General features: G+C 44.6%; 1 protein-coding gene across 1 annotated transcript in view; it reads left to right on the forward strand.

Moving 5' to 3' along the window:
* The first annotated feature begins 1,324 nt into the window (after positions 1 to 1,324).
* Positions 1,325 to 21,364, forward strand: part of IGLON5 (IgLON family member 5) — a 156,288-nt gene continuing 136,248 nt past the window's right edge. The window contains 2 exon segments of the mRNA XM_070765009.1: positions 1,325 to 1,443; positions 1,445 to 1,518. Of these exon segments, the coding sequence (XP_070621110.1) occupies positions 1,325 to 1,443; positions 1,445 to 1,518 (193 nt within the window).

Genomic DNA, 21,364 nt, shown 5'->3' on the forward strand with positions numbered 1-21,364 from the left:
AATAAATAAATAAATAAATAAATAAATAAATAAATAAATAAATAAATAAATATTTTCCAGGTATACATTTTGGAACATTCAAGGGGGTGGGGGCAGATATGAGTGATTATTCAACAAAAGCACCAACTTTTGGAAGCTGGATCTCCAAAACAATCTAAGAAGAACAGACTCTAATTCTGTGAGAGTGGGATGTAGAGATTAGCCTTCCCCTGGTGTGTTTGTGTGTGTGTGTATCTTGAATGCATCTACATTTAAACCTATGGGCATCTTTCCTGCCTGGAAGGGGCAAGTTGGCTCAGAACTGATCTGAAAGATGGTGGGAAGGTCCAGTTGATCCTAATAAACCCGAAGTTCTTTTTTATTGAAAACATCTGGCAACCTGTTGGTGAATTCTAAGAATTGCCCTGCTTACTAGACCTGTCCAAGAATGTTTCCCTCTTACTAGCATCATTGTTACATCTTTGTATACCACCAACAGTAGTTGACAAAACAAACTAATAAATAGAGAATAAAATAGAATAGAATTCTGTATTGGCCAAGTGTGATTGGGCGCACAAGGAATGTGTCTTTGGTGCAGAGGCTCTCAGTGTACGTAAAAGAAACTACATAGGTACATTTGTCAAGAATCGTGAGGTAAAACACTTCATGAGGGAGCCCGACCAGCTCCCTCTGGTCTGAGGAGGACGCTGAGGCGACGGGCGGGATGGCTGAGGGAGCCGGGAAGGGGAATCGCTGACGAGGGCTGAGAGAGAGCAACCTACATCGGGGGAGGGGGCGGAGGACAGCCCCCCACCCCCAGGAGGCGACCCGGCTGAGGAAAAGTAAAGAGGGCGGAACTGAGGCGAGGAATGCAAAGATTTCCCCCTCCCTTCTTTTTTTCCCCGCTCTCCCTACGGAAGACTTCCCCCCCTTTCTCCCTGAGGCAATTTCTGAGGGGGCCTCGAGGAAGGGCAGCAAACGGAGGGGGGGATTTCTCTGGGTTTCCCCAGCCGTTTGCGCGGACGGGGAAGGGGCGCCTCTTTCTCCCCCCCCCCGCCTCCCAGCCCTGCTGCAGTAACAAAGAGCCCCTCATCAATCAGCGGCGCCCCCGCCTTTCCTTCCCACCCACCCACCCATTGGCGGGTGTCCCCCCCTCATCGTCCTCATTTGCATGCCCCGCCCCTTTCCAAAGCCAGCCCGCCTCCCCATTGGTCCACTCGGGAGGGGGGCGTCCCTCACCTCGGCCCAACTGCCTGTCAAAATTTGCAAGCCCTTCGGTAGCTTTCTTTCGAACCCCCCCTCCCTCCCTCCCTCCTCCTCCTCCTCCTCACCCCCCCCTTATGAGATGCAGCAAGGCTGGCGGGTTGGATGCGAGAGCCAGCCCGTGCCTTCCTCCGCCGTCCCCCCCCCTCGCTCTCTCCTCCTGCCGCGGCTGCAGAATTCCCCCTCAGCTCCAGCCAGGACCAGCCGGAGAGATGAACCACGTCCTGGTGCTGGGCGCGCTGCTCTTCAAGATGGGCTGCCTTTGGCTCTCGCAAGGTACCGCACCGGCGAAAGAGGCGGGGGTGTGTGAGTGTGTGTGTGTGTGAGGGGGGTCCGGCCGGGTGTTTGTGTGTTTGTGTGTATATATACACACACACACACCTGCGTGCCGGGAGCGGGCAAGGAGAGGGTCCAGCCGAGCTGTGGGAAGGCAGGGAAGCCGTGCGCGGACGGAATACCCAATGCGTCTCTGGGTGACACGCGTGGGGTTCGTGGGGAAAGCGGGCGGGGGGGGGGGGAGAAGATGCGCGCGCGCAGCCGCCGGGAATCACAACGGGGTTGCGTGCCACGAAGAGAGCGCAACCGTCCCTGTGCATATGGGAACGGGGGGGGGGGTGAGTCCCGGCGAGGCACCCTATATATATGTGGGGTATAGGGTGTATGTGTGTATGTGTATATACACACACATATACACACATGTATATAAAAGAATGGTCCTAAAAATGCGAGTTCCAGGTGTCTTTATAAATGAAGAGGCAACAGCCACCACGATCGCCGGAACGTTCACAATGTATTAAAAACTAGTAAAATTGCTAAGCTTTCGTTAGTCCTCTGCTAAAGTCGCCAGAGTATTAAAGATGGATATATATATGCATATCCCTGGCCGCTCCGCTCTGGGTCTGCGCCTTTTCCTGGAGGTCTCGCGCCCCGCTCTGCAGATTGCTCTCCCGTTGGCTGCATGTCTTTGGAAACCCCCCCCTCTCTTCCCTCCTTCCCTTCCTCGGCGGAGATGTCACAACAACTGCAGGCGTGCTGTAGGAATGCACAATCGTGCCCCCCCTCCCGATGAATATTCATGGGGAGGGAGAGGGGAGGGAGCCTCTTTCGTGGAAAGCGTAACGTGCGCGTCGACCTGGCTTTGGATCGGGGCTCTTTTCCCCCTCCCTCTCTTGCCGTGGTGGTCGGTAGGAAAGAGCAGAGCCCGGCTTGGGAGCCGGAGACCTTGCAAAGGGGTCTTTTTTGGCGGAGGGGAAAAAAACTGGATCGCGCCGCGTAGAGAAAGGAGCAAGAAGCGGACGCGCTGCCCGGAGGAGAGAGAGAGAGAGCCAAGCAGAGCGCTTGGCGATGGTCTTGGTTAGACTCCCTGCTGGATGGAGAGTCGTCTGTTTGCGGGTGGGGGGGAGAATCCAGAGTGTGTGGGGGGGAAGGCAGTTGTGTAATGTGTGCAGGACTCAGGGACCGAGAGTTGCAGGGAGGAAGAACTGGAAGCAGAGAAGCCTATAGGCAACACTTCTGATGCTTGGGCTGATGTAGAGAGACAGACTGGTACCCAAGAGAAAGAGAGAGAGATGGGAGATGGAATATAGGAGACATCCACCAATACCTTGCAAAGGGACGGCTGAGGTCCACAAAGCTCCCAGGAGAAGTACTACACACATACTTTTACCTGGAGGTTAGGCCTTATAGTAGTAATGCCATCAGTAGTGGTGGGCTTTGCACCACATCTGCAACCGATTGCAAACCACGACGCTTGAAAGCTGCTGGGGTTTTAACCTTGATGGGTGTGAAGGTATTTTTTAAGGGGCAGGGGCGATGTGGGTAAGTGTATTGTGTGAACTCACACCAGGCTGCCTCGCAGAGTGTTGCACCAACCCTGAAAATGGATTAGGTTGCTATGCGAACTCAACCACTGGATTTCCTATCGCCTGCCCTTTCAACTCTGCCCGGGGTAAATATCAAGGCCCGGGGAAGCAGACAGATTTATTATCCTCACAGGCACGACAACAACACAACGGTGCCATGTATTGGTGAAGATGCTTGGCTTAATGGAATTGATAAGGCTGATTAATTCCTGAAGTTATTTATTTATTAATTGCACTTCTCTGCTTAGGTACAAAATCCCCAATTCTAAGGTTAGGGGTTTTTTTTAATTCAAGGAGTGGCTTTCTTAATTTCACAACAGCTAAAGAAATCCTGCCGGATCTAACAAAAAATCTATTTTTCCCTTCTACCGTCAAACAATCGTAGTGAGATATCTGGGGTCTGTTTTCTCTGCCATTTGAGGATAGAGCATCCCTGAACGGGGAGGTTCCACGGAGTTATAAAAACCCAGCGGCTCCAAACCCGATCTGCCTTTCCTTGATTCCTCCTAATCGCTTCCTAAAGCCCATTTACTGAGTGGTAATCTTAGTCTTCTGCAATAATAATAATAATACCCTGTAGTAATGGATTTGAAGGAATAATCAGGGATGATTCATTCTTGCTTTCTGGAGGCCACTGCCAAGCGATTTAACTCCGAGCATCTGAGAGCTGGTCCCGGGGAAAAAAAATAAAATAAGAAGAAAACAGAAGTCTTGATTTCCAAATTTCCAAGTGGCATGACAGCAAGTGTTGATATTGGTAATGGGTTTTTTCCCCCCCCTGAGCATCCTTTCCATGATTGCTCAGCTTTGCCTGGGCCTCTGTTGATGCCGAAGTTCTGTTTTTAGCATTGCTCAGTTTGATCACCCTTGCAGATGGTTGATTGGCAGACGTAGCATGTACGATGAGCAAGAGTCTTGTGGAACCTTGAAGATGAGCAAAATTCCTCTTGGCATCTGCTTCCCTTGGCTGGCTCTTACGCCACCAGCTGTCGGGTCCATCTGATGGTAGAGTTGCTTGCCTTTAAGAGGCCACTGGGATGTTTGCTCCTGCTGCACCGGACTCTTTTCTGGAAAGTTCAGACCAAAGACACCTAGAAGAACTCCTTCAATAGTTCAAGCCAAAGAAGGTCCAGTGAAGGTCCCAGGGGCTTCATGCATGGGCAGAATGTATTTGAAAGCCCGCCTCGTTTGGAGAGCTGGGGGCTCCCATTGGCTTCGTTGCGTGGCAGGGCTTTTTGGTTGGTGCCCCATCAGTGGTGTCATCCCACTGAGCAGTTTTATTGGCAGAGCTGGATCTGGGGAGCTTCGGTCTCAGTATGATTGGCAGTTCAGGGAGGTGGAAGTGTGGTGTTTGAGTGCAGAAGGCTGGCGTCATTGGGCTGAGACGAGGTAATGAGAAGTCCAAGTGTGGGACTACCACCCTTGTTCTGCTTACTGGAGCAGCAGATGATTCTCCAGAACAATTCAGTTCAAAGCCAGGATTGAAATGCTGCATATCGTGGAGAGAGAGAGAGGTCAGAATGATGTCAGCATTGGATTGGAAAGGCTTGAAGGTCAGTTTTGGGCTTCAGTAGGGGGATACTGTACAGAGAATAGAATAGAATAGGATAGGATAGGATAGAATAGAACATGTCCAGAGATACTTTCCTAGAAGAGCCCTCCACTTCTCCACTCGCAACAGAATACCCTACACAACTAGACTTACCATCCTAGGTTTAGAAAGCTTAGAACTAGGTTGCCTTAAACATGAGCCCATAATATAATCTGCTACAATGTCCTTGCTGTCCACAGTTACTTCAGCTTCAACCACAACAACACACGAGCACACAACAGATACAAACTTAAAGTGGACCGCTGTCAACTCAACTGCAGGAAATACAACTTTAGTAACCGAGTAGTTGATGCATGGAACTCACTACCTCTCTCTGTAGTATCATCACCTAACCCGCAAAATTTCATCTTAGACTATCCACTGTTGACCTCTCCCGATTCCTAAGAGGTCAGTAAGGGACATGCATAAGTGTACCAGCGTGCCTTCTGTCGTCCCTAGACCTAATGTTTCTCTTTTACTAGTATCATGTATATATTGTTATATATTTGTATACCACCAGTACATACTTGAAAAAAACAAACAAGAGTAGAATAAAAACATAGAAACACAGAAGACTGACGGCAGAAAAAGACCTCATGGTCCATCTAGTCTGCCCTTATACTATTTTCTGTATTTTATCTTACAATGGATATATGTTTATCCCAGGCATGTTTAAATTCAGTTACTGTGGATTTATCAACCACGTCTGCTGGAAGTTTGTTCCAAGGATCTACTACTCTTTCAGTAAAATAATATTTTCTCATGTTGCTTTTGATCTTTCCCCCAACTAACTTCAGATTGTGTCCTCTTGTTTTTGTATTCACTTTCCTATTAAAAACACTTCCTCCCTGGACCTTATTTAACCCTTTAACTCTTGAATAGAATAGAATAGAATTCTTTATTGGCCAAGTGTGATTGGACCCACAAATAATTTGTTTTGGTGCATATGCTCTCAGTGTACATAAAAGGAAATATACATTTGTCAAGGACCATGAGGTACAACGCAATGATTGTCATAGTGGTCAACTAAGCAATGAGGAAAGAATCAATATTAATAAAAATCTTAAGGATACAAGCAAAAAATTATAGTCATACAGTCATAAGTGGGAGGAAATGGGTGACAGGAATAATGAGAAAAAACTAGTAGTAATAGTTGTGCAGACTTAGTAAATACAGTAGTTTGACAGTGTTGACGTAATCATTCGTTTAGCAGAGTGACGGCATCCGGGAAAAAAACTGTTCTTGTGTCTAGTTGTCTTGGTGTGCAGTGCTCTGTAGTGACTTTTTGAGGGTAGGAGTTGAAACAGTTTATGTCCAGGATGTGAGGGGTCAGTAAATATTTTCCCCGCCCTCTTTTTGACTCGTGCAGTATACAGGTCCTCAATGGAAGGCAGGTTGGCAGCAATTGTTTTTTCTGCAGTTCTGATTCTCCTCTGAAGTTGGGTCGGTCTTGCTGGATTGCAGAACCGAACCAGACAGTTATAGAGGTGCAGATGACAGACTCAATGATTCCTCTGTAGAACTGTATCAGCAGATCCTTGGGCAGTTTGAGCTTCCTGAGAAGATGGGGCCTTGAAAAAGGAATGCTGGAACATCAATGGAAAAATCAGGAGTAATTTGGCTTTAGGAAAGGTCTGGGAGTGAGAAAGGGATTCAGATTCCTATTTAATATCCAGGTAGTTTTTGATTTATGTCTGAAGTTCAATGGAACCTCTCAAAATATAGGAATCCTCAATCTGAGTATTGTATTGGCAGTTCTGTGTTAGCAAATACTTCAAAAGAAAAGGATTTAGGGGTAGTGATTTCTGACAGTCTCAAAATGGGTGAACAGTGCAGTCAGTCGGTAGGGAAAGCAAGTAGGATGCTTGGCTGCATAGCTAGAGGTATAACAAGCAGGAAGAGGGAGATTATGATCCCGCTATATAGAATGCTGGTGAGACCACATTTGGAATACTGTGTCCAGTTCTGGAGACCTCGCCTACAAAAAGATATTGACAAAATTGAACGGGTCCAAAGACGGGCTACAAGAATGGTGGAAGGTCTTAAGCATAAAACGTATCAGGAAAGACTTAATGAACTCAATCTGTACAGTCTGGAGGACAGAAAGAAAAGGGGGGACATGATCGAAACATTTAAATATATTAAAGGGCTAAATAAGGTCCAGGATGGAAGTGTTTTTAATAGGAAAGTGAACACAAGAACAAGGGGATACAATCTGAAGTTAGTTGGGGGAAAGATCAAAAGCAATGTGAGAAAATATTATTTTACTGAAAGAGTAGTAGATCCTTGGAACAAACTTCCAGCAGACGTGGTAGATAAATCCACAGTAACTGAATTTAAACATGCCTGGGATAAACATATATCCATTGTAAGATAAAATACAGGAAATAGTATAAGGGCAGACTAGATGGACCATGAGGTCTTTTTCTGCCGTCAGACTTCTATGTTTCTATGTTTCTAATTATGATACTTAGGACCCACGGTGGCACAGTGATTAGAGTGCAGTACTGCAGGCTACTTTTGCTGATCAAGCTCCAGCAGTTTGGCAGATCGAATCCCACCAGGCTCAAGGTTGACTCGGCCTTCCATCCTTCCAAGGTTGATAAAATGAGGACCCAAATTGTTGGGGGCAAGATGCTGACTCTGTAAACCGCTTGGAGAGAACTTTAAGCCCTGTGGAATGGTATCTAAATCTAAGTGCTATTGCTATTATGACATGACTTCAAAGTTATGACATCACAGTGTTATGATTTCATTTGGGGCATTTGACCATCAGTTCTATTTTAAGGCTATTTGCAGTATACAGTACTAAAGTCTGCCGCACGAATCCCAGTGACCGGTTAGGTCCCACAGAGTTGGCCTTCTCCCAGTCCAGTCGACTAAACAATGTCGTTTGGTGGGACCCAGGGGAAGAGCCTTCTCTGTGGTGGCCCCAACTCTCTGGAACCAACTCCCCCCGGATATCAGGGCTGCCCCCACCCTCCATGCCTTTCGTAAGCTCCTTAAAACCCGCCTCTGTCATCAGGCATGGGGGAATTGAGATATTCCCTTCCCTCTAGGCTTATAAAATTTATGCATGGTATGTCTGTTTGTATGATTTGTCTCTTAAATTGGGGTTTTTAAAATTACTTTTTATATTAGATTTGTTATATTTGTCTTTTTTACTGCTGTTAGCTGCCCCGAGTCTGCGGAGAGGGGCGGCATACAGATCAAATCAAATCAAATCAAATCAAATCAAATCATAGATAGATAGATAGATAGATAGATAGATAGATAAATAAATTTAAAAAAATGAAGCCATATCACCAAGTTTTTTGACATTCAGTTCTAGATGTACATTAGTCGAGAATCATGAGATACAACACTTGATTGTCCTAAGGGTCAAATAAGCAATGAGGAAACAATCAATATTAATAAATATCTTAAGGATACAAGCAACAAGTTACAGTCATAAGTGGGAGGAAATGGGTGATAGGAATGATTACAAAAATCTAGTAGTAATAGTAGGGCAGACTTAGTAAATAGTTTGACGGTGTTGAGGGAATTATTTGTTTAGCAGAGTGATGGTGTTCGGGAAAAAAAGTACTGTTGTGACTAGTTGTTTTGGTTTGCAGTGCTCAGTAGCGACGTTTTGAGGGTAGGAGTTGAAACAGTTTATGTCCAGGATGCGAGGGGTCATTGTGGAGGATTATCTGATCATTGTGTTTCGTGCCTGCCTTGCTGACTTCGACCTTGGTGTGCTGATTTTCCCCCGCTTTGAAACTAAAGCAGAGCAAAGGGTGTGTCACTTTGTGAAAGAAGAAGGACTGTGAATTGCCTCACAGCTGCAAGCTAAGTATCTCAGAACTGATAAGGGACTTGTACAAATTACCAGTTTGTTTGGAGACGAGTGCTCTTTGCTATACCAAAAGAGGGCTTGGTTTAAGTGAATTTTCATTATAAAGAACATTGTTTTGAATTTTCAAACATGTATGTGTGTGTCTGAAATTTGTACCTGTGAATTTTCGGGAGGAGTCTACCAGAGAGCCCGACAGAACATTGCCCAGCATTTAGTCTCTAATAGAGGCTGGACAGATGTTTTTGGGGAAGTAAATAGGACCTAAAGTCATCCTCTGTTATCGTCAGGTACGCAGATGGACACTTGGCAAGCCCCATGAATTTGTTTATTTATTCAATTTTTAATGCCGCCCTTATCCTTAGACTCAGGGCGACTTTATTCTTTATTTATTATTCTTTATTTATCAGATTTGTATGCCGCCCCTCTCCGCAGACTCGGGGCGGCTCACAGCAATAATGATACAATGTAACGAATCTAATATTTAATTAATTTATAAAACCCCAATTTAGAAACCAATCATACATACTAGCATACCATACATAACTTTTATAAGCCTAGGGGGAGGGAAAATGTCAATTCCCCCATGCCTGACGACAGAGGTGGGTTTTAAGGAGCTTACAAAAGGCTAGGAGGGTGGGGGCAACTCTGATATCTGGGGGGAGTTGGTTCCAAAGGGTCGGGGCCACCACAGAGAAGGCTCTTCCCCTGGGTCCTGCCAAACGACATTGTTTAGTTGACGGGACCCGGAGAAGGCCAACTCTGTGGGACCTAACTGGTCGCTGGGATTTGTGCAGCAGAAGGCGATCCCGGAGATATTCTTACAACATGGAATTTGTAAGAATAGGACTTACAACATGGACTTACAACATGAAATTTCTGATCCCAGCGTTTCTGAAGAGGTCACGAGATTGGGAAAATTAAACGAGTTAGACCCAGTTGGAGACATTCACCTGGTAGCTGTATGAAACCACATCTTGTAATTAATTAAGATATAGTATCTCTCTATAGATGAGAGCTGAATAAATACTAGAACATCCAACCCATGAGGCTGCAACAACATTCTTTTCCCCTTGCAAATAAATTGTGGTAGCCAGTTGTCTTCACGGTGCTAAATGAGAATTGCTTGGGGGGGAAAAAAAGGGTCAAGAGAATTTTTTCTGCAGTGCACTAATCTCACCAACCAATATTTGTTTGAGCAGTAGGAAATGAATAGCAAAGCTGAGCGGGACGTCTGTATCACAGAAGGAGGAGAGAGAAAGAGAGAGAGAGAGATGTCTGGTTGCTTTATTTGTTGAAGAGGAATAAATTCCACATTGCAAATGCGTTCCTGTTTAAACCGGGGAAGGAGTTGGGTGAGTCCAACCTGGGTTGATTCAATTCCTTCCCATGGTTTCAGTTGAGGGCCCGAGGACAATTGCAAGCTGCAGAAATCCACCATGGAAATAACCAGATAAGCTGATCAGCACAATTTAGATCGCCAAGTGGAACAAATGTGACTCCTTGCAATTAATCAGATTGCCTAGTACAGATTTGTGATGATACTGATCAACAGCACTTTCTTAGAGAGATCCCAGGTTGTGGGCTAATTTAATTACGAAGCCTGCGTTATTATTATTTTCCTGGCTCTCTGTCTCCCTTCCTCCCTCCCTCCCTCCTTTCCTCCCCCTCCTTTTATGTCTCTCTCTGATTCTTTCTCCTCTGTCTATATCTGTGTTTCTCTCTCTCTTCTCTTTCTCTCTTTCTCTCCTCTCTCTTTCTCTCTCTCTCCCCCTTTCTCTCCTGTCTTTTCTCCTCTCTCCTTTCTCTTTCTCTCTCTCTTTTATCTGTCTCTCTTCTCCCTTCCTCTCCCCCTCTCTCTTCTCTCTTTCTCTCTCCTCTCCTTTCTCTCTCTCCTCTTTCTTTCTCTCTCTCTCCTCTCTGTGTTTCTTCTCTCCCCCTCTCTCTCTTTCTTTCTCTCTGTCTCCCCCCTCTCCCCCTCTCTTTCTCTCTCCTTTCTTTTCTCTCTCCCCTCTTTCTTTCTCTCTCCTTTCTCCTTCTCTCTCTCTCTTCTCTGTGTCTCTTCTCCCTCCCTCTCTCTCCCCCTCTCTCCTCTCTTTCTCTCTCCTCTCCTTTCTCTCTCTCCTCTTTCTCTCTCTCTCTCTCTCCTCTCTGTGTTTCTTCTCTCCCTCCCTCTCTCTTTCTTTCTCTCTGTCTCCCCCCTCTCCCCCTCTCTTTCCCTCTCCTTTCTTTTCTCTCTCCCCTCTTTCTTTCTTTCTCTCTCCTTTCTCCTTCTCTCTTTCTTTTCTCTGTGTCTCTTCTTCCTCCCCCTCTCTCCCCCTCTCTTCTCTCTTTCTCTCTCCTCTCCTTTCTCTCTCTCCTCTTTCTTTCTCTCTCTCTCCTCTCTGTGTCTCTCCTCTCCCTCCCTCTCTCTTTCTTTCTCTCTGTCTCCCCCCTCTCCCCCTCTCTTTCTCTCTCTCTCCTCTCTCTGTCTCTCTCTCCTCTCTTTCTCTCTTCCCCCTCCCTCTCCCTCCTTCTTTCTTTCTTTCTTTCTCTCTGTCTCCCCCCTCTTCTCTCTCTCTTCTCTCGGTCTCTCTCTCTCTCTCCTCTCTCTTTCCCTCTCCTCTTTCTCTTTCTGCTCACTCTCCCTCTTTCTCTCTCCTCCCCTCCCTCTCTCCTCCCCCTCCCTGTCCCCTTCCCTCCCTCCCTCTCCTCTATTGGGCCTAGTGGTTAAAGGCTAGAAATCAGACTAAAAACCATATTTTAGTCCCTCTAGGCGCAAAGCCAGCTGGGTGACCTTGGGCCGGTCCCTTTCTCTCACCTCAAGGAAGGAGAGAATGGCCACCTCCTTCCAAAACTCTTGCCAAGAAAAGGTACGGGGACTTCTCCATGCAATCCCTAGAAGACAAGATTGATTTGAAGGCGTTAAAAAAAAAGGAAAAAGAAAATCCATAAAATTAAAACCATGAAATGCTGCTGTGCTTGAGAATCCAAAACCAAGTATGAATTAAAAAGCTGTATTCAAACACTTCCGTTGCTTTTTTAATTTAAAGGTAAACTTTGAGCAAGTTTTCCTAATGTATGGAAACTGTTTCTGTAGACAGGGTGCAAATGTATGCTTTGATCCCCTTTCTTAATTCTTGTGTCCCCCCCCCCCCTTTTGGGGGGGTTTGACATTTTAAGGAACAATTCCAAGCCCCTTTGGCTGAAAGTGTTTAGGAACTGTTTTCAGACTTTCCTAGTAAACAAAAGAAGATCAGAGGTAGAGGTATAACAAGGAGGAAGAGGGAGATTGTGGTCCTGCTATATAGAGCGCTGGTGAGACCACATTTGGAATACTGTGTTCAGTTCTGGAGACCTCACCTACAAAAAGATATTGACAAAATTGAACGGGTCCAAAGACGGGCTACAAGAATGGTGGAAGGTCTTAAGCATAAAACGTATCAGGAAAGACTTCATGAACTCAATCTGTATAGTCTGGAGGACAGAAGGAAAAGGGGGGACACGATCGGAACATTTAAATATGTTAAAGGGTTCAATAAGGTCCAGGAGGGAAGTGTTTTTAATAGGAAAGTGAACGCAAGAACAAGGGGACACAATCTGAAGTTAGTTGGGGGAAAGATCAAAGGCAACATGAGAAAATATTATTTGACTGAAAGAGTAGTAGATGCTTGGAACAAACGTCCAGCAGCTGTGGTTGGTGAATCCACAGTAACGTAAATTAAAAATGCCTGGGATAAATATAGATCCATCCTAAGATAGAATCCAGGAAATAGTATAAGGGCAAACTAGCCGCCCCGAGTCTATGGAGATGGGCGGCATACAAATCTAATAGATAGATAGATAGATAGATAGATAGATAGATAGATAGATAGATAGATAGATAGATAGATAGATAGATGAGGTCTTTTTCTGCTGTCAATCTTCTACGTTTCTATGATAACCCAGGAGGGCCCTGGGAACATTGGGAATGTTAAATTCGCATTCGGGCCTTCTCCAAGGCTTAAATGTGATTCATTTCTGACTGATGGGATCAAATCCCACCTTATGAATCTTCCATTTCAAAAAGAGAGAAATCACTTCTCTGAGATGACTTCTGGAAGATAAATCTAGTCAAAGAGAAAAAAAGCCCTGCAGATGGTTTAATATATTTTTGAAGGACGTCCTCCAACATAGTATGAACTAGTATTTTGTGAATGGTTACCATCGAGGAAATAATGAACTCTGCGTATACCTTCTACCCTGCTTTAACCTGCCTCATCCATGCTGCTACACGTGGACTCAAGATTGTGTAGTCAATGAAGTGATTAGATTGATTGACCGATCGATGGATTGATGGGTCATCAAATCGGAGTCAGCTCTCAGCAATTCATCAGAGTGAACGCCGCCATGAAATATAGGTAGTTCTTAACTTACAACCAGAAGCGGGATGCTAAGGTAGAGCGGTCAGTGACGTGGGCTCACCCCCGTGGCTCTGAGTGCTAGCGGAGTCCAACGCCATTCTTCTACTGCACCTGGGCAGGTAGCAGAATCATGCGCAGAGACGCAGGTGTGTGGAAGCAAAAAACGGTGCCAAAACACGGGCGCACCTGCAGCTCCGCGCATGATTCTGTTACCTGCCCAGGTGCAGTAGCAGAATTGCGCTGGAGTCCACCGGCACTCGGAGCCACGTGGGCGAGCACACGTCACCGGCCCACCTTAGCAGCCCACCTCTGCTTATAACCATTCATTTAGTGACGGTTCAAAGCTCAGGTGGGTTCCTCCCAATTCGCGCCGGTTCTATAGAACCAGTAGCAAACCGCTGGTGATATCACAGAGCTGGTTCTGTGGGTGTCGGTCCGCAGATGCTGCCATCTTTTTGGGGCACAATTTTTCTTTTTTGTGGAGAATTTTCTTCTTCTTTTTTCTGCGCATGCGCAGGAACCGAGTTTCCAGCACTGCGCATGCGCTACCATCTTGTTTTGGGGGGTTTGGGGGGAGGTGGAGGAGTTTTTTGTGAATTTTTGGCACTGCACAAGCAAACCAGTGTTGAGGTAAGCCAGAACCCACCCTGGTTTGAAGTTACAGCCACCCTGAAAAAAGTAACTAGTTTCTGCTCTGTTGCAGCAGCAGCACATGATCCAAATTTATTTATTTATTTACTTATTTATTTACTTATTTACTTATTTACTTACTTATTTACTTATTTACTTATTTACTTATTTACTTATTCATTCATTCATTCATTCATTCCATTCATTCATTCATTCCATTAATTAATTAATTAATTAATTAATTAATTAATTAATTCATTTATTAGACTCGGGGTGACTCACAGCAACAATAAAACAATGTACACTTTGGGCACTGGGTGACTGACATGCATTTATGACAAATTGCAGCATCCTTTGCATTTGATTATCATTTGCCACCTTTTATTTATTTATTTTTTAAAAATAGTGTTTATTAGTTTTTCCAAATTTTAAAAACAACATTTCTCTAATTGAGTACAGATCTATGCCCGATTTTTTATGTTTGTTACATTGCTCATATCACCTCTTTATAGATACATATGTTACTTTACGTATTTATATATTCCTTTTATTACATCCTTTCACATTTTATGCCTGTCTTTTACCTTTGTCACCAATCCAATCGTAGCAATTATTTGACACTTTTCTGCTGACTTCCGGCAAGCACCTTCTTCAATGGGGGGGAAGGCGGATTCGCTTAATGAGCACATGATTCACTTAACGAGTGCGGTGTTTTTCGCTTAATGTAACAGGTTGTAAAATCGGGCGTGCCTCACTGAACAATTGCCTTATTTAGCAGTGAAAATTGCGGTCAGAAGTGGAGGATTGCCTGCAGGCGTCTTTAACGTGCGGTTGAAACGCTGCAGTGTTACTGAGATGACTGTTAGAGGCGGTTAGAGGGCAGGAGAAGGGAGGTCGAAGGTCAAGGTGGTCACTGCCTTGACTTTGTTGACCTCCTCCTCCATGGGAGCTGCTGTCATTCATCGTCTCGCAAATCTAGGAAGGAGGTTTATGTCTCGCCTTTCTCATCATAAGTTCTCCGGCTTGAACAGGGGGATGGACTAGAAGACCTCCAAGGTCCCTTTCGGCTTCTATTCTATTCTATTCTATTCTATTCTATTCCATTCCATTCTAATCTATATTTCTTTCTATTCTATTCCTTATTTCTACTCTACTCTATTCTACTCTTCTACTATTCTATTCTGTTCTGTTCTGTTCTATTCTATTCTATTCTACTTTAATCTACTCTACTCAACTCTACACTCTTCTACTATTCTGTTCTATTCTGTTCTATTCTATTATTCTATTCTATTCCATTCCATTCTAATCTAATCTATATTTCTTTCTATACTATTCCTTATTTCTACTCTTCTACTATTCTGTTCTGTTCTATTCTATTCTACTCAACTCTACACTCTTCTATTATTCTGTTCTGTTCTATTCTGTTCTATTCTATTTTATTCTAATAATTCTAATTCTAATTCTAATTCTACTTCTAATTCTAATTCTAATTCTACTTCTAATTCTAATTCTAATTCTAATTCTAATTCTACTTCTAATTCTACTTCTAATTCTAATTCTAATTCTAATTCTAATTCTAATTGTATTCTGCAGTGGATAGAATGCAGTACTGGAGGCTACTTCCACTGACTACTGGCTGCCTGCAATTTGGCTGTTCGAATCTCACCAGGCTCAGGGTTGACTCAGCCTTCCATCCTCCAAAGTGGGTTAAACGAGGACCCAGATTGTCGGGGGGGGGGGGGGGGGGGCGCATAGGCTGTCTCTGTAAACCTTAGCGAGGGCTGTAAAACCTTAGCGAGGGCTGTAAAAGCACCGCGAAGCTGTATAGGTCTTAAATGCTGTTGCTATTATCTCTTGTCCCTTCTGTGTATCTTCTTCATTGCTAGATCCGCTGATTTGAACAGGCGTTGCAACAAGTTAAGACGACTTCAATTAAGTGACAATCCCAAAGGCCAAAGTTAATTAGCCCTAAAGCCGGACTATGGGGTTCTTTTATTATTTGGAGGAATGAGTCTTATTTAATAATCCAGGCATGGAGGGGGACTTATAGATTGCTGTCCATGATCTGCCTTGGGAACGTTGATCAAATAGGGAAGGATTGCCAGATTCAAAGAATTCACAAAACGGGTTTAATGTAATTAAATGGGAGGGGCTTCCAGATCTTGGGGGTGGGGCCAATACAAATAAGGCAGGCTTCCGGGATTCTAGTGGATGACATTGCTAATTGGAGGAACCCAAAGTGTGCCATTCTTTCAAGGCTGAAATGCTGGGGCAGATGTTTTGGAGACGGGATGCAGGTGATCCTTGAATTAGGACAATTCAGACCAGAATTTTCAGTGCTAGCGGGTTGTTAAGTGAATTTCAGCTTTATGACATTTTTACTGCAGTTGTTAAGTGAATCCAGCAAAGGGCTGCCAAATGTTTTACCACCACACTGTGGGTGTGGCTTATTTTGTAGGTGTGGCTTGCCAGCCATGTGACCAGGTGGGAGTGGCTTGATTATCATGTGACCTGGGGTGACTTAAAGATCATGTGACTGGCTTAAAGATGGCCAACTTCACCTCCTTCACATCAAGGGTTTGGGTTTATTATTTGTTTGTTTGTTTGTTTGTTTATTTTTTATTTATCTATTTATCTATCTATCTATCTATCTATCTATCTATCTATCTATCTATCTATCTATCTATCTATCTATCTCTATCCATCCATCCATCCATCCATCCATCCATCCATCCATCCATCCATCCATCTATCTATCTATCTATCTATCTCTATCCATCCATCCATCCATCCATCCGTTTGTCTATCTATCTATCTATCTATTTTGTATGCCGCCCCTCTCCGCAGACTCGGGGCGGCTCACAGCAACAGAAAACAATATACAGTATAATACAAATTCAATGATTACAAAGCTAAAAACCCATAATTTTTAAAAAATATGCACGCATAATGCCTGGCCACTCCATGCCTCAAAGAGATACAATTTCCCTCTCTATTTACTATTACTGAACATCCAAAATACACTATTTAATTCTATGTATATATGCCGTATGTGTACATACATATTACACAAAAATATTCATCATCTACTATATAAAGTGTATGTGTATGTATACACACACAGGCACACACAGCTCTTCTAAAATTATATACAGTGGTACCTCTACTTAAGAACGCCTCTACTTAAGAACTTTTCTAGATAAGAACCGGGTGTTTGAGATTTTTTTGCCTCTTCTGAAGAACCATTTTCTACTTAAGAACCATGGAGAGCGGCATGAAGGCCGGGCCAGTTTCCTGCCATTCCCCCTGGGTTTCTCTCTCTGGCGCAGTGTATGGGAGGCAGCCTCACGCCGGATGTATTGGAGGCACGTGCTCCTCCTCGCTGCCTCAGTGTCCCCTTTTTTTTAAAGCCTTAGAGTTTTGGATTTTTTTTATTCCCCTCACCTCACCTTCTTCCTTTGGCAGTGACTGTCCTCCTCCTCTTCTTCCTCCTCCTCCTCCCACCCAAATTCCGAGCTTTTATTTCTTCCCTAACGGGTTTGCACACATTATTTGCTTTTACATTGATTCCTAAGGGAAACATGGCTTCTACTTACAAACTTTTCTACTTAAGAACCTGGTCACGGAGCGAATTAAGTTCTTAAGTAGAGGTGCCACTGTACATGGGATTGCCTTTTGCAGCCATCTGACAAGCAATGGGAGAGCAAGATTCATTTATTATTATTATTATTATTATTATTATTATTATTATTATTATTATTATTATTTAGATTTGTATGCCGCCCCTCTCCGTAGACTCAGGGCGGCTCACAACAATAACAAAGACAATATAAAAACAAATCTAATAATATAAAAAACACTAAAAACCCCATTATTAAAAGCAAGCATACACACAAACATATCATGTATAAACTGTATAGGCCTGGGGGAGATGTCTCAGTTCCCCCGTGCCTGACGGCAGAGATGGGTCTTAAGATGTTTACGAAAGGCAAGGAGGGTGGGGGCAGTTCTAATCTCCACGGGGAGCTGGTTCCAGAGGGTCAGGGCCAACACAGAGAAGGCTCTTCCCCTGGGTCCCGCCAAATGACCGGTCACTGGGATTTAACAACTCTGTGGCTAACTTAACAAGTTAGTCCCTTAGTGGTGGTGCCTTTAGCAACGGGGGCATGAAATAGAGAAATAGAGAAAATAGAGAAAAATAGAGAAAATAGAGAAAATAGAGAAAACTCACTTAACAAATGTCGCACTTAGCAACAGCAATGTTGGGTTCACTTCTGGTTGTAAGTCAGGGACTGCCCATAGAAACATAGAAGTCTGACGGCAGAAAAAGACCTCATGGTCCATCTAGGCTGCCCAATACTGTTTTCTGTATTTTATCTTAGGATGGATATATGTTTATCCCAGGCATGTTTAAATTCAGTTACTGTGGATTTATCTACCACGTCTGCTGGAAGTTTGTTCCAAGGATCTACTACTCTTTCAGTAAAATAATATTTTCTCATGTTGCTTTTGATCTTTCCCCCAACTAACTTCAGATTGTGTCCCCTTGTTCTTGTGTTCACTTTCCTATTAAAAACACTTCCCTCCTGAACCTTATTTAACCCTTTAACATATTTAAACGTTTTGATCATGTTCCCCCTTTCCCTTCTGTCCTCCAGACTATACAGATTGAGTTCATGAAGTCTTGCCTGATATGTTTTATGCTTAAGACCTTCCACCATTCTTGTAGCCCGTCTTTGGACCCGTTCAATTTTGTCAATATCTTTTTGTAGGTGAGGTCTCCAGAACTGAACACAGTATTCCAAATGTGGTCTCACCAGCGCTCTATACAGCGGGATCACAATCTCCCTCTCCTTGCTTGTTATACCTCTAGCTATGCAGCCAAGCATCCTACTTGCTTTCCCTACCGCCTGACTGCACTGTTCACCCATTTGGAGACTGTCAGAAATCACTGCCCCTAAATCTTTTTCTTCTGAAGTTTTTGCTAACACAGAACTGCCAATGCAATACTCAGATTGAGGATTCCTTTTCCCCAAGTGCATTGTTTTACATTTGGAAACATTAAACTGCAGTTTCCATTGCTTTGCCCAAAATGCAGAGTTCTCATATCTTGATGTGGCTTTTCCCCCCCACCGCCTGGAGTACATGGCCATGCTAGCAATTCATGCTAAATTAGTCTATTTACATTTAATTTCTAATTGCTTCAAATCTGTTTTGCTTGCAAAGGGTGATACAGACAGCAAACTCTTGCAGGATGCTCTCTTTTTTTTCTATTCTCCCCCGCAAGAAATATCACCCTGCTCTCTTCTGGCTTTTGGAGGCTTCATCAGATGCGATAGAGTTCAAACATGGCTCTAAGCCATCCTGTCATTTCCTTAGCTCCTGCTTCAGTGCAAATCTGCCCCGCTTCTAGGATTTATGGCAAAACGCAATGTGTGAACCAGAAAAGTTGCGGCTGACTTAATTGGGCTAATACGGACGAACTGCGCTTAGCACCTTGGGGAAACTCAACGGCTGCTCGTGACCTTTCAAACCATGGATGGCTTGGAGGGAGAAGCTGGGCCCCCCCCCCGAAGCTGCGTTTGTACAAAACGCTCATTTGAGGCCGCTGCAGAACTTGTGGTTTCAGTGTGTTGGGTCTGTAGATCATGCTCCAAAAAAGACAGCTCCTCAGCCACTTTGCAGTTTCATCAGGCACGAATCCTAGCGACCAGTTAGGTCCCACAGAGTGGGTCTTCTCCGGGTCCCGTCAACCAAACAATGCCGCTTGGCGGGACCCAGGGGAAGAGCCTTCTCTGTGGCGGCCCCGGCCCTCTGGAACCAACTCCCCCCAGAGATTAGAATTGCCCCCACCCTCCTTGCCTTTCGTAAGCTGCTTAAAACCCACCTCTGCCGCCAGGCATGGGGGAATTGAGATACTCTTTCCCCCTAGGCCCTTACAATTTTATGCATGGTATGTCTGTATGTATGTTTGGTTTTTATAATAATGGGTTTTTAATTGTTCTTAGTATTGGATTATTATTGTATGCTGTCTTGTTATTGCTGTTAGCCGCCCCGAGCCTTTGGAGAGGGGCGGCATACAAATCCAATAAACAAATAAATGAATGAATGAATGAATGAATGAATGAATGAATGAATGAATGAATAAATAAATGAATGAATGAATGTACAGTGATCCCCCGGGTATCGCGATCCCGATCATTGCGAACGGCTATATGGCGATTTTTCAACCCGGAAGTCAAAACACCATCTGCGCATGCGCGCCCTTTCTTTCTATGGCCACGCATGCGTAGATGGCGCCGGGCAGATCAGCTGCTGGGCGGCTTCCCTGGGTCTTCCCCCTCTTGCTGGCGGGAGGGTGAGCGGCGGGCATCAGCGAGGAGTTTCCCCACCGCCCACGCAAACTCCTCGCTGCCGCTCGCCCGCCCTTCGCCCGCCCACGCCGTTCGCTCGCGCCGCTTCCCAGCTGAGTCCTGAAGCGAATTGGCTTCAGGACTCAGCTGGGAAGCGGCGCGAGCGAACGGCGTGGGCGGGCGAAGGGCGGGCAAGCGGCAGCGAGGAGTTTGCGTGGGCGGTGGGGAAACCCCAATCTTCGGCTTCTCGCTGCTGCGGCGGAAGTAAAAACACCATCTGCGCATGCGCAGATGGTGTTTTTACTTCCGCAGCGCTACTTCGCGAAAAACCGATCATTGCTAGGGTTCCTGGAACGGAACCCTCGCAATGATCGGGGGATCACTGTACTACACAGGACTCTTAACTGCTAAGCAAAAGCAACAGCATTTAGACCGATGGTTCTCAACCTGGGGCTCGGGACCCTTTTGGGGGTCGAACAACCGTTTCATAAGGAGTCACTTAAGACCGTGGGAAAAAAACAAATTTCCCATGGTGTTAGGAACTAAAGCTTCTATTCTGCCCCCTTGGAACATTTTTACAATCCGACCAATCAGATGTTTACAGTGGGGGCGTCCCTCTGAACTTCCTGCCAATCATCCTAAAGGTCTGTTGGGAGAATTGGTGCTAGACTTATGGTTGGGGGTCACCACAACACGAGGAACTGCATTGAGAGGTGGCGGCATTAGAAAGGTTGAAAACCACTTATATACCGCTTTTCCTTCTGAGCATGCGTAGAAGCCGAGTTCTGGCATCGCCATCTCTCTCTTTTTTTGGCTTTGTTTACTTTTTCTGGATTTTTGTTACTGTGCATGCATATGTGCCCATGAGGCACACCGATGTTGTGCGAGAGGGACCAAGCCGACAGCCAGGTAAGTTGGAATCCATTGGGTGCCCATTGTGCTTGGATAATTACTTGTGGGACCACCTTCTGCCGTATGAGTCCCAGCGACCGATTAGGTCCCACAGAATTGGCCTTCTCCAGTTCCCGTCAGCCACACCATGTCACTTGGCAGGGCCTTGGGGAAGAGCCTTCTCTGGGGTGGCCCTGGCCCTCTGGAATCATCTCCCTCTGGAGATTCTCACTGCCCCCTTCCATAAAAGTCTTTCTTTAATAAATTTTATTAGTTTTTTCATAAAATGGACAAACAGACATACTAACACTTAACATTAAAAAATGGGGTCATAATTACCCCGCTTATCTCAAAAGTATAAATTTGTATATAGAAAAAAGAATACATATTCGTATACAGTTCATTGTTATAGATGTTAAAAAATGATTTGTTAAATTTCACATTAAAATTTTTCACATTTAAACTAATACTAATATAAATTCAGAATTCTTTTCATAATAATTCTTCATATGCAGACTAATTTTGATATTCTTCTAAAAACAAACTTATTCTATCTAAAACTATTATAACTCATACCA

Source organism: Erythrolamprus reginae, chromosome 11 (genome assembly GCF_031021105.1).
Source record: "Erythrolamprus reginae isolate rEryReg1 chromosome 11, rEryReg1.hap1, whole genome shotgun sequence".
Classification (NCBI taxonomy): Eukaryota; Metazoa; Chordata; class Lepidosauria; order Squamata; family Dipsadidae; genus Erythrolamprus; species Erythrolamprus reginae.